Raw genomic sequence first — 12,334 nt, 5'->3', positions numbered from 1 at the left:
ATCAAAGCTTCCAAAAGTTCGAGTCCGGATAATTCTCACTTCCACCTTGCATATCTCGAACTTGGGGCATCGCCGCAATGCTCCTGTTGCATCTACACAAAATGACGCAGATTCTACTAAAACAAAGTGACACAAGATGCATCTTCAATACATCATATAGTTGCAGTAGTTAGAAAAGAGAGGAAACAGATGATAATTCTCAGTTTAAGATACTGAGCTATCTTACAGTTATAGAGCTGTAAAGCATAAAGAGCAGTAAGGGGAACATTTTACTCCCGCTGAAAACTAGCAGTGCATCGTCACAATGAAAGAACCCAAAATAGGAATTGAAACCATAGGCTTAAATCAGCTTCAGGCAATTGACTCACGAAATGAGTAGAGTGCATTAATTCAATAGTCAAACATCATAGAAACCACACAAGATATAACTGAGCTCCTTGTATATAGCTAGTACAATACACGGGCAAATGAACACGAGATGATCAGTTGAAGCAACCAAGCAAAGTCCTGAGACTTTGTCAATGCGCACCACGAATCCCCTGAACTAAGGATGATCCTGCCAATGCACACCACGAATCCACAGACCTAAGGATGAGAATCATGTCGAGGGACAATCTTGGCAAAAGAGCATGCAAGATGATCAATTGAAGCAACCAAGCATTAACCCTGCGGAGGAGACAAATTGAAACAAGTTCCGATCAGTACCGCAACAAGCTGCGGAGGAGTTATATGTATAGGAATGTAGTCAAATACTCCTCTGTAGCAAAATATAAGACATTTTTTGAACTGCAAAAGCGTCTTATATTTTGGTATAGATGCAATATAACACAATATGTTGAGAGCAGAAAGAAACCAAAAGGTCAATGCAAAATTCAGATGAGACAACTAACTTCAGGTGCGCATTCTGATGTCACCAATGCAAAATTATATATATACATATTTTGCGGTTGCAAAACATATAATGTTGTTATTGGCAAAAAATACGGAATAAATGCTGACACAGCAGAAATAAATAGCAAAGTACTTGCTGAAGAGACTTTGTACCAAACCCCAAGGCCAATGAATTCAGACGGGACAACTTCAGCTAACCAAGAAAATCTAATAGAAACACAAAACAGTAGGGCAAGGTCAATGGAGAAGATTGTGAAATGCAAAAGAGCAATTTAGGTAAGGAAGCCTGTGTAAAAATATTGAATTGTCCTTATCAGCCAAACCACCATTCAGTTTCTACAAAAATATTAAAGTTTAATTAGCTAATAAATCGGACATGCACAACAAAACTCTAAAAGTGGCATGTCAACGCCACATTTTCGACGAATCTTACACAATGATTAACAGTTATATCTCTGTTTTATCTAGGAGGATGCTAATAATGCATGCCAAACATATACTTACCAGAGTTGCCATAAACATCACATTCCACGGAAGAACATGCCTCGAAGATGTTGTATATCTTTGTGCATCCATCATTACTTGCCGAGGTCTCCTGTGACAGCTTCACAATCATTCTTTTTAGCATCGGTGCACATCCGAGTATCAGTTTCAGTAAATCAAACTCATGATCCTCTCCTTCGAAGCCATTGAACTCCACTTCTTCGAGAGCAGCCAAGCAGATAATTTGGGGTTTCCAGTTCGGAAACTCACAAGGACAAAGTGGTGAGCATCCTCCTTTCATCTAAAACCAAAAATATTGAATAACCACACAATGCATTATTGGGGTATATAATCAGTTCGGGTATATAATCAGAGGAGAGAAATACCGCTGATTTCCGTAGGATGACCTTAAGACTCTGTGTACCACAACCAACCCGATCCATCCCAAGGAGATGAAACACAAACCCTGCAAAAGCATGCCCCTTTGCTGTGAGATGCAGCTCTAAAACAGAGAAGGCCGCAACCATATGCTTCTCTATCTCCTGCGCGAAGTTGCCCGCCTCGGCGTGCAAAAAAGACGTGTCCTGAGAAAACAATTTGCAACGGTATATATCATCAACAAAATCAATTTACTCAGAGCTTGCAGCAGATTGAGCAGTAGCGGGGACGCACCGCGTAGGCATGAATTTGCAGCGAGGATAGCTGTCCTTGTCTCTCTGCCGTCTGTAGCTGCAGCTTGTTGATGCCCCAAAGACCAAACACAATATACGACCCCGAGTAGCAGCAGTGCCACGAAACCTTTTCCACCAATGGAGCCAAGACAGAGATGCTGATCAGCTTCTTTGTGCTAAATGACAGGGTCAATTCCTTGAGCGCTGGCGCAACGACGTCGACATGCTGTGTCAAGCTGAGCTCGCGGTACACAACAAGCTCCTGCAGCGACGGGGAGTTGACCCTAATGTCGCACTTATGGTTAGGAAACAAAGCCCTGCAGAGGCGGAGCTTGCGCAAGCGCGGGCAGCAGGAGAGCCAGGCGTCTAGGTCGGTAATGCAGTACGTCAGGGACAGCGCCTCCAGTGCGGGGAAATTGGCACCGGCCGGCACGCGTAGGGAGAAGGGGGAGGGAAAGTCCAGCGCGATGGAGGTGGCGCCGTCAAAGCGAGGCAGGTCGATGGGGAGGCGGTGACGGCCGATTAAGTAGGAGGGAAGGCGGAAGACGAGCTTCTCCGGCGCGAGCCGCGCGACGGCGCGGAGCAGCGACTTGACGACGGCGCTGCCCGCCCTGTCCTGGTTCTGGTTGGGTTTGGGGAACGCGGATTCTCCCCTGCGCCGCTGCTTCGGGGGAACGCGGATCTCGATGAGGGAAACCGCTGGCGGGGGAGTAGGGATGCGGACGAGCGCCGCCTCCAGCGAGGGAAAGGGCACGTCGCGGAAGACGATCTGGCGGAGGCGGGCCCAGAGGCCGCTCCACCGGCGGGAGAGGACGCCGGTCCGGGCGGCGGCGCCGGCGCAGGGGAGGCGGGCGAGGACGTCGAGGAGCAGGTCGTCGGGGAGGGCGCTGATGCGGTCCGCTCCGTCGCATGGGCCATCCGGCTCCTGGGTGGAACTCTGGCGAGGCACTGAGCTCGCCTCCATCGACGCCCGGATCTCACCTTGCTCCGACGGCAGTGACGCGGAAACCCTAGAATTATGGTAACAGGTGGGGACTGATGCATTGCAAACCGGCAGTACTGACTACTCTGAGCAAGTACTCCATATAGAACTTAAAAAAAGGCAAGTACTGCATCAAGCCCAGCCCAGCGTTGATGTGTGCTGGCATCTAATTATCATTACCTTTCGCTCAAAAACAATTATCATTACCTTGTCTAAAAAAATCTAATTATCATTACCCCTAAAAAATATCTGATTTTAAAAAGAAAGATCATCATGCCTAGGTTTATTAATCACACATCAAAAATATATCATCTATATAACCAGACAATCTGATTTTTCGTAAAGGACGTGTGTCGTCGTCTTCGCTTAGCGCGACATCCGGTGCATGCTAGGAGGAGATGAGGGGGCGTCGAAGGAAGAGGATGACCAACGAGGCGATGAGGGCTAGGTCGATAGCAGCGACTAGCTACGACGCCGAGATCACACATGTGCTAGATGATTAAGTGTCTTGACAACATTACAAGGTCTTATAGGGGGCACGACTTTGGGGGGAACCGAGGAGGTGATGGGTTAGATGTGTGTGTGTTGTGGGGGGGGGGGGGGGGGGGGGTGAACGTCAAGGAGCCGGGAGGAAGATGAAGAGCCACACGAGTTGCGTCGTAAGGCTAGAGTAGCGTCACACTAACGTGGCACCCTTTTTAAAATTCGGGCCATTTTTCTAAGCCTTTGAATTAACATCGAATGATCGATCATCATCTTAATCTCACTCCACATAAAAAAGGAAGATGGAAACTAGCAAAGGTGGATTTTTTTTGAATTGGACATCTCCTCATTCCATTAACCAAACCACAACGTAGAGTCGCTACCAACCAAAGAGTCCACGAAGGGGCGTCGCGAGTTCATACGGCTTGGGATTCGACCAAATTTTTAAATAAACTTCATTTAAATGTTTGTAGGATCAATCAAAACATTGGCATTGGGAGAAGATAAAACCTACCGCCGCCTTGGTCTTCCTCCTCTCCACATTAAGTGGCCTCGTCAGCAGCAAAAGGAGTGAGGACCCGTCCATTTCATTTTTCTTTTCCTTATCTTGACGACGTCCGACCCAACACCGATGAAGGGTCTGTGAGAGTTTGTCTCCCCAATTATGTAGGCTCTTTTGGGATCTTGGTAGTTGGTGTGTCTATCAAGGAGTGCAATTGGCTGGTTATTGGTCCAACAACTTTGACATTTTCTTCCATATTGTGCTGCGACATGGTCCGGTTTCTCTAACTCTCTTTTTGCAGCGGTGATGGATTATAAGCATTTACTGCGTGAGGTGATGCTCCAACCAATGTTCATTCAGTGACTTCTACATCTCGACTTAGGCGGCGAGTGACTATTATGGTCTTGAAAGCTTGATATGGCGAGGGTGTTTGCATTTGTTGCTTTCCTTTATTGCTGGTTCTGTGCAATTTCAATCTTCGGGAGGTGGCATACATTCGAAGGAAGAACAACGCTCGTTTGATTATCAATGTAAATTTTTACTGGTTGTCCTGCGCCCATTTTTTGTCTTTCAATTGTACTAATTGTTTTCCTTGATCGGGCCTCCCGCAATACATGCCCGGGCCTGCTTCGTCTTGAGCATGCAGCGTACCATTCCAAGCACTAATTGGTTCCTCCGATTGATGACGTCGTTCCATTGTGGCGAGTATGGGGCCGCGAGGTGACGCTGCACCCCTTTCTCATCACAATGCTTGTAGAAGGTGGCCGACGTGAACTCGCCGCCACGGCCAGCGAGCAACACGCACAGCTTGTGGCAGCACTCCACTTCCACTATGGCTTGGTGCTTGACGATTGCTTCGTCCACCTCGTTCTTAGAGGCGAGGAACACCGCCCACATGAACCTGTTGTAGTTGTCGACGAGCATCACGGTGTAGCGACGCCCACCTGGCGTTGCTGGGGTGATTGGTCCATAGAGGTCCGAGTGGTCTAGTTCGAGGGGCTTCTTCGCTTGGTTCCTGGCCTTCTTGGGAAAGGATACATGATGCTTCTTCCCAGCAAGACATGCATCTCACAACTCATTGGCGCTCATTGTGTGGCACTCCACGCATTAGTTGGCCTCGTGCCATCTTCCGTAGCCCGTCGAAGTGGTGTTGCAATTTTCTTTCGTGCAAGCTGTTGTGAATTCAATTTTCTTTCTTGCAGCAACCAAAAAATGGATAAATTCAAGGAGGACTAAAGGCTGACAAATGGTCACGAGACTGGACCCACTAGTAGAAAACGGCCCATTTGTCCTGATTCCAGAGGCCCTTTAGTCTAGGTTCAGGAACCGGGACTAAAGGGTCGGGATTAAAGCCCAAAATCTGGGTGCGCCTGGGGGCCCTGGCGTGCCTAGGTGGGTTGTCCCCACCTGTTGGCCCCCTCTGGTAGTTATTTGCTCCAATAATTCTTAAATATTCCATAAAAATCTTCGTGAAGTTTCAGCTTATTTGGAGATGTGCAGAATAGGTAACTCTGACGTAGCTTTTTCAGGTCCAGAATTCCAGCTGCCGGCGTTCTCCCTCTTTGTGTAAACCTTGCATATTATGAGAGAAAAGACATTAGAAATACTCCAAAAAGCATTATTATACATAAAACCACTAAAAAAAAAGACACTTCCGTGATGATACATGTTTGTCACATTAGGTCGCGTTTTTTGTCATACATGTACATCCATGACAAATTTATGACAGAATCAAGATAGTCATACCTGTGCTGTCGTAGAAGTGTTCCATGACATTACCAAAATTATAATCACAGAAGTGTCCACTTCCATGACGATAAATCGTGCGTCACAGAAGTGCTTTCGTCAAGGGTGACTGACACGTGGCATCCACCGTAACGGAACGCCGTTAAGTTATCGGGTCGGGTTTTGGATCCGATAATCCGTTAACAGCTCCGACCAATGGGGATTTTCCACGTGTAAAATCATCATTGGCTGGAGGAGACACGTGTCAGGTCCGCGTTGGCACAGGTGTCACTCATCCAATGGGCGAGACGCGCCTATGATATGTTGACACGTGGACCGGCCCATCAAGTTTAAATGGGCCGGCCCAACTGAAGGCCCACAAGATTTTGCGGACCATAATGGGCTGACCCAGCTAAAGGCCCACGAGATTTTGCGGACCATAATGGGCTGGCCCAGCTAAAGGCCCACAAGATTTTGCGGGCCATAATGGGCCGGCCCAGGTTAAGGCCCACAAGATTTTTGTGTGCCATAATGGGCCGGCCCAGGTAAAGACCCACAAGATTCTTGCAAATCATAATGGGTCGGCCCAGCTAAAGGCCCACGAGATTTCGCCGACATTAATGGGCCGGCCCAGCTGTAGGCCCACGAGATTTTGAGGACCCTAGTAGGCCGGCCCATTAACTGGCTGCCATGTTTTGGGCCAAATGCCGGCCCATATTTGATCCGGTCCATTAATGGCCTGCCACGCTCCGGGCCTAATAGTGGCCCATATGAGATTCGGCCCGTTAAAAGCCTACCACGTTCTGGGCCAAATTACGGCCCAGATCAGGTCCGGCCCTTTAAGAGGCTTTGGGCTCAATTATGGCCCATATCAGATTCGGCCAGTCAACTGGACACTATGCTTTTGGGCCCACTTAGTAATTCCGCCTGCTATTAATTTTGGCCTGTTAAGGGCCCGTTTAACATTTCGGCCCTATATTAATTTCGGCCTGTTAAAAGCCCGTCATATAGTTGGGCCTAACTACGGCCCGTTTTGCATCCGGCCTGCTCGCAGCCGATATCTGACTGGGCCAAATAAGGACCGAGACAATTTTGGCCTGTTAAATGCCCATGATTTGATTCGCACAATCATGGGCCGGGGTTCATTTCGGGCTGCTGCCGGCCCGTGAGCTGTTCGGCACGTTTCAGGCCCAACCTACATCGTGATTCCATGACGGCCCGATTATGTATCGTAATTTTACGGTTTGGCCGGTTTACTGCGAAGACATGATATATATACAGTAAAATAACTGCAGCATCGTGAATAAGAAAAAACCTAGACTATACAATAAAGAAATTACGGCATATTACATCCACTGGGCATCAAAGTTCGCCACTATGATAATAAAGCACAAGCAGACAACAGATTACATACACTGGGCATCAAAGATCGCCACCAGTGCAAATAAACACGCCGACAAAATAATATACAAAACCGACAACACTTCAATAGAGTTCAAGAAAGGTTAGCCCTGCTGGGGAGCTGCAGCGCAAGCAGCTGAGCAAGATGATGAGACTGCGCTTGTTCAACACTTATATCTTCCTCACTCTGAAAGATGAACAAGCAGACAGATGACATGTTTTGCACATAAAAGTATCAGTGCTGACAATTCATCACATTTCTTACTGACGAATAAAGTGACACAGTTTAAAATTGCATTAACACAATATGGTATTGTTCAGGTCAAGACATGGCAGGAAATGACATTGTGAAGGAGTTGGCAGCTTCACGACACCACTGGATTACAGATCAAGAACTCATAAGTATCAATGGTTAGTGTGCTGTCAATTTATACCATTTCAGATTGGCAAATAAAGAGACGGTTTAAATAATAGTAGAATGATATGACATTGTTCATAGTTAAGACATTGCAGAATATGACATTGTGCTGTAGTGGGTAGGTTCACCACACCACTGGATTACAGATGAAGAACAGAAGCATACATGCAGTGCAAAAGAAGATCACTTGCTTTGTATAGTTTAATTTACATGGTATGAAGAAGGAACTTGGTTGTACAACTAAAAACTTAAATTGAGAAAGGACAAACTTTTGTTTATGAACTACATAATAAACTTTAAACAAGCAATTTGATGCAAACACCAAAAATAAACAGCCGTTGCAGTCATGCCTAACCAAATATATACAACAAAGTTTGAAGGCTTGAGATGGACAAACTTACATTATTGGTGAAGACAGGCTCTATAAAGGCCTTGTCCATGCTGATGGGGGGGGGCAATTCAAGAAGTTTACCACAGAATCTTCTTCAAAAGCATTGCCTTTATTCTACATTTTGTTAAGAGTAAATATAGATGTGATAATATACGAAAAAATGGAGAATATTTAAGATAAGATGAAGAGTGATGCTACATAACCAAGTAGCTATAAATGTAAGTGCAGCGATACAGGCAAAAGGTACAGCCAAGAGCAATGCACAGCTAAACTTCTTCAGTACCAACCTTATGGTAAGAGTAAATATAGATCCGATGTGTAGAAAATGGAGGGCAAATGAAAATAAGCTGCAGAGTGATGGTACATGAACAACTACCTGTCATTATAAGTACACTGATAAAGGACAGCATGTACTTACAAGAACAATGCGGAGCTAAAAAAACATTGGCATTGGATATATTCTACACTAATGTAACCATTCATACAGATCAGATAATTTGGAGCGAACAATTGATAAGCAAGCTATCATGCATACTGCTGTCACATAATGAACCAGGTATGTATGCAAGTACAGTGATACAGGACAACAGGTACTAACAAGAGCAAAGCAGCGGGCAGCATATTTGCGATATCCTGTCGTTCTTGTCAAACCGGAATTCTTCTTCGAGCAGATTTCCTGCAAAAAAGATCCCTAAGGCACATGCGGAAAAGTAGAAGTTCAAATTGTCATGTGATTTCATAGACAGTACCTTATCCTAGGAATGAGACCAGTGCATAACAAGATTTTTTCATTCAATGTCTTCTAAATTTAGCACAGGAGACTTCACCGAAAATTCGTTTATAGACTTGCCATCAAAGTGTGATTTCCTCAGGTAACACCGATACTGCTACAATGCTTCCTTGAAAAGCACAAGCAAGCTTTGCTCGTCATGACTATCCAGATTGACCCTCGCCTAGTTACAACAATGTAATGTAAATCATTGATGTGTTCAATCAGCAGAAAACAAGAAAATAATAACCATGAATAATAGCACTTACACGTAAGTTGGACAGGAAGATGTGAAAATGATGTTTGTCTTCACAATAATCTTCCCATGATGGGAATATATGCACGTAGTCCCTAACAACATTGAAAGCATTGTCTTTTAAACTGGGAATAAATGGAATGGGGTTCCAATCTGCAGGAATTGGCCGTCTCTGCAGTTGGGATAGGTCTTCGGCCGGTGGACTTGCTATACTTTTTGCTGGAGTGGGATTTTTCTGTGGTACAGCTGGTGCTATGGCAAATGAAATCGGTATACCTTTTGCTGGAGTGCAGGTCCTGTGTGGTGGGGCTAGTGGTGTGGCCAGTGAAGTATGGGTACAGTCTGCTGGAGTCGGTCCTACGTTTTGTGTCACTGGTTGTACAACCAATATAAGTGGGGTGCTGTCTGATTTCTCCGGCACCACCACGTTTTTAAGGAATTTGCTGGTGCTCCTTCAGGTTCGGCAATCACCCTCTTCCTTTTTGATGTCTGATGCACAAGAACGACATTTGAGTGAAAAAACATGGTATGATGACAGATGGAATATGTATTGATAATGGATGGGCATGGCATCTCGACATATATGATGAGTAAACTAAGCAGATGGCGGTGCAACAAAGTAGAAGAAATGCAAGACAACATATGCAAGATACCAGCAATCAATAAAACATTGCCAAATTAGAACAGACACCTTGATGGGTGAACAGGACAAGCCATCTGCCTTTGACTCCTCGAGGTTAGAATAGTCATTAGGATCATATTCTGAACAAGAATCAACAGGTGGGGAGCGTATGAGTTTCATTGCATCCAGAATGGCACTCAATGCCTTGGTGCCAATTTTGTAAGTCAGTGCAGTGTTTAGCTTCAAGAGTGGACTGCTGCTAGTGCGACACAAAGCAGCTACACAAATCATAGTGTAGATATAACGGGAAAACCTTAAGCATTAGAGTAAAATCAGCAAAGTGGAACTTGCTGGAATATATGTGCTAGTATTGCCGGTACGGCTAGAAAGGCTTCGGATACCAGCTCTCTTCAAGTGAAGGTGCGGTACTGTTAATATCAGTGTAACTCTCAAAGGCGACACAGCTCCCCGCATTTCCTTGCTATTCTTATAGGATTCAAGTGAGCAGGCCACTACAAATCCTATTCCTATGTTTACAAGATCCTACGAATCAAAGAGGCTCAAAGTGTCCATCACAACCAACCGTATAGACCTCTACACTGCAAATGTCCCTGCTCATCTTCAGTACAAGGAACATACTATACTACTATCATACTCCCTCTGTTCCAAAATATAAGTCTTGGTAGAGATTTCCACTATGGATCACATACAGATGTATCCAGATACATTTTAGAGTGTAGATTCACTCATTTTGCTCCATATGTAGTCCATGGTGGAATCTATACAAAGACTTGTATTTAGGAACGGAGAGAGTACATATTAAAGAAGAACGGAAGAGGAACATGGTAAAGAAGAGCAAGCAGATTTTGGATAATAAAATGTTGGTTGCGCAGTGCCCGCACATGATGAACCAGAGCGCATTAAGAATGCAACTCCCAGCTGTCTCTCGACCATTTCAGGCGGTTGGATGAAGATCCTACGTCTCGTAACCCTTCTTCTTCCTCGTCTCTGATTCTTCCCATACAGAACACCGCACGGGCCGCCGGCCGGACCACCGGCCCCCACCGCCTGTGTTCCTCCGCCACCCCCACCCCCGCCCCAACCCCCACCCGCGTCGAGTTTTCTTCGTTCGGCGAGGCCCCACAACCACCCGAGCCCCTTCGATCGCACCGGCGAACTCCGGCGAGCTTTGAAAAATCGACTGACCCAATTTTGAAATTTAGTCTACTGTGATTTAAGTAGTGTGGAATATAAAAGGGGAAAACCATAAGCATTGGGAGTATAGTGTTGAGCGTGCCATGGCGGATCTGAAGGTGCAAACCGGACAAAGGCAACTTTGCAACCAAGACAAGAAATCAGAGTAAAGCAGTGGCGATCTATTTTCTTGCTGCGATAAATAAGTTGAGCAGATACGAAAGAGTACCGCCTCTGGTGCGGCGCCGTGTACGCATCTGCTGAGAATTTGACGGTGCTGCGGTAGCGATGGCTGTCGGCGGCGTGGAAGCAGATCTAGGAGGGTAGACGGTGGCGGCGGGGCGCGGTGGACGAGACGGTCGTAGGAGCGGCGCCGGCAAGGTGGACGACGGCGGGGATGAAGCGAGAGGACGGGATGCAAGGATCCCGGTTGTAACATCCCAACTTTCCTAAATTAGGATGTTATTAGATCATTCATATTCATATCATATTTTTATTGCATTATTTGCTTTTTCTGAAATATTTGAATCATTATGCAACAAAGGCAATTTATTGGAGTGGAGATAACATGACTTCTCCCCTGTTTTAAAAATGTTCATAATGTCCAGAATATTATTTCCAGTTCATCTGATATGCTGGTATTTTTCTTAATCTCCAAAATATTTTATTTGATTGTTTTATTGCTGTTTGAGTGGCTTATTGCATCAAAATTATTTTACAAAATTGCATTAGTATTGGAACTAGTGTTCCTGTAGTTTATAGCTGTAGGGCTATTTTTACTATGTGTCTAGGTATTTTTATTTAGAATCTATATTGTGTATTTTATTTTATTTATTTAGTTTTCTACTGCTGTGTTTAAAAAAAAAAAAAAAACGCAGCACAGCGCGCAGCGCAGAGCACTGCGAGGCCCAGCAGCCAACCCCGCGGCCCACCTAACCCCGCACTGCCCGCGGCCCAGTCTCCCGCGCCGGCCGTGCCCGACCCGCACCCGATCCGCCAGCTCGCCCAGCCGCTGACCAGCGGGTCCCGCGCCCTGTTCGTCCCCTCCACCGAGCCGGATACCGCACGCAAGCACGCCGAGGCCGAGCCGGTTCGCCCCGCGCCCCTGGTCCACCTCGAGCGCGCCCGACCTGCCGTACGCGAGCAAAACCCCTAGGGGAGACCCCGCAGCTCCTATCCCGATCCTCTTTGTTGCCGCACGCGCTGGTTGGGGCGATTGGATCTCGTCCCGGAGCTCTGCCGTCCGCCGCCGTTCGCCGGAGGTTTTCACCGCCGTAAGAGCCAGTGCCGCCGCATCTCTTGTCCCCTCAGATTCGCCGCTCCACGAAGCACGTTTCTGACAAATTTTCGTGGCCAGAGACGCAGCAGAGGGAGAGGAACAAGCCGACCGACCTCACCAGAGCTCGCCGCAGTTCACTTCGTCACCACCGCCGTTCGACGACGCCCCGCCGCCGTTGAGCACCACCACCGCCTTCGCCACTCACCGCCGCATCCTCCCGTCACTTCCCCATCGCCGGAGAGTCGCCGGAGGAGCGCCACCACCAAC

General features: G+C 46.6%; 1 protein-coding gene across 1 annotated transcript; it reads right to left on the bottom strand.

The window, feature by feature from the left end:
• Positions 1-335: 335 nt before the first annotated feature.
• LOC123168089 (uncharacterized) lies at positions 336-3,124 on the bottom strand. The gene is made up of 4 exons (XM_044585951.1): positions 2,047-3,124; positions 1,761-1,958; positions 1,396-1,675; positions 336-666 (listed from the first exon to the last, which is right to left on the bottom strand). The coding sequence occupies exons 1-4, from the start codon at positions 3,007-3,009 to the stop codon at positions 641-643; spliced, it is 1,467 nt and encodes a 488-aa protein (XP_044441886.1). The 5' UTR covers positions 3,010-3,124; the 3' UTR covers positions 336-640.
• Positions 3,125-12,334: the final 9,210 nt, after the last annotated feature.

Source organism: Triticum aestivum, chromosome 7D (assembly GCF_018294505.1).
Source record: "Triticum aestivum cultivar Chinese Spring chromosome 7D, IWGSC CS RefSeq v2.1, whole genome shotgun sequence".
Lineage (NCBI taxonomy): Eukaryota > Viridiplantae > Streptophyta > Magnoliopsida > Poales > Poaceae > Triticum > Triticum aestivum.
The sequence above is the reverse complement of the archived record's forward strand: the minus strand, read 5'-3'. Positions and strand labels throughout refer to the sequence as shown.

What these genes read in the sequence shown, in the direction of transcription:
- LOC123168089 (XM_044585951.1), bottom strand. Translation starts at nt 3,009, where the DNA reads ATGGAGGCGAGCTCAGTGCCTCGCCAGAGTTCCACCCAGGAGCCGGAT. An exon ending in TGCAAATTCATGCCTACGCG is followed by an intron (nt 1,959 to 2,046) that starts GTGCGTCCCCGC and finishes TTGTTTTCTCAG; the next exon opens with GACACGTCTTTTTTGCACGC. An exon ending in TGATGTTTATGGCAACTCTG is followed by an intron (nt 667 to 1,395) that starts GTAAGTATATGT and finishes TCTCCTCCGCAG; the next exon opens with GGTTAATGCTTGGTTGCTTC.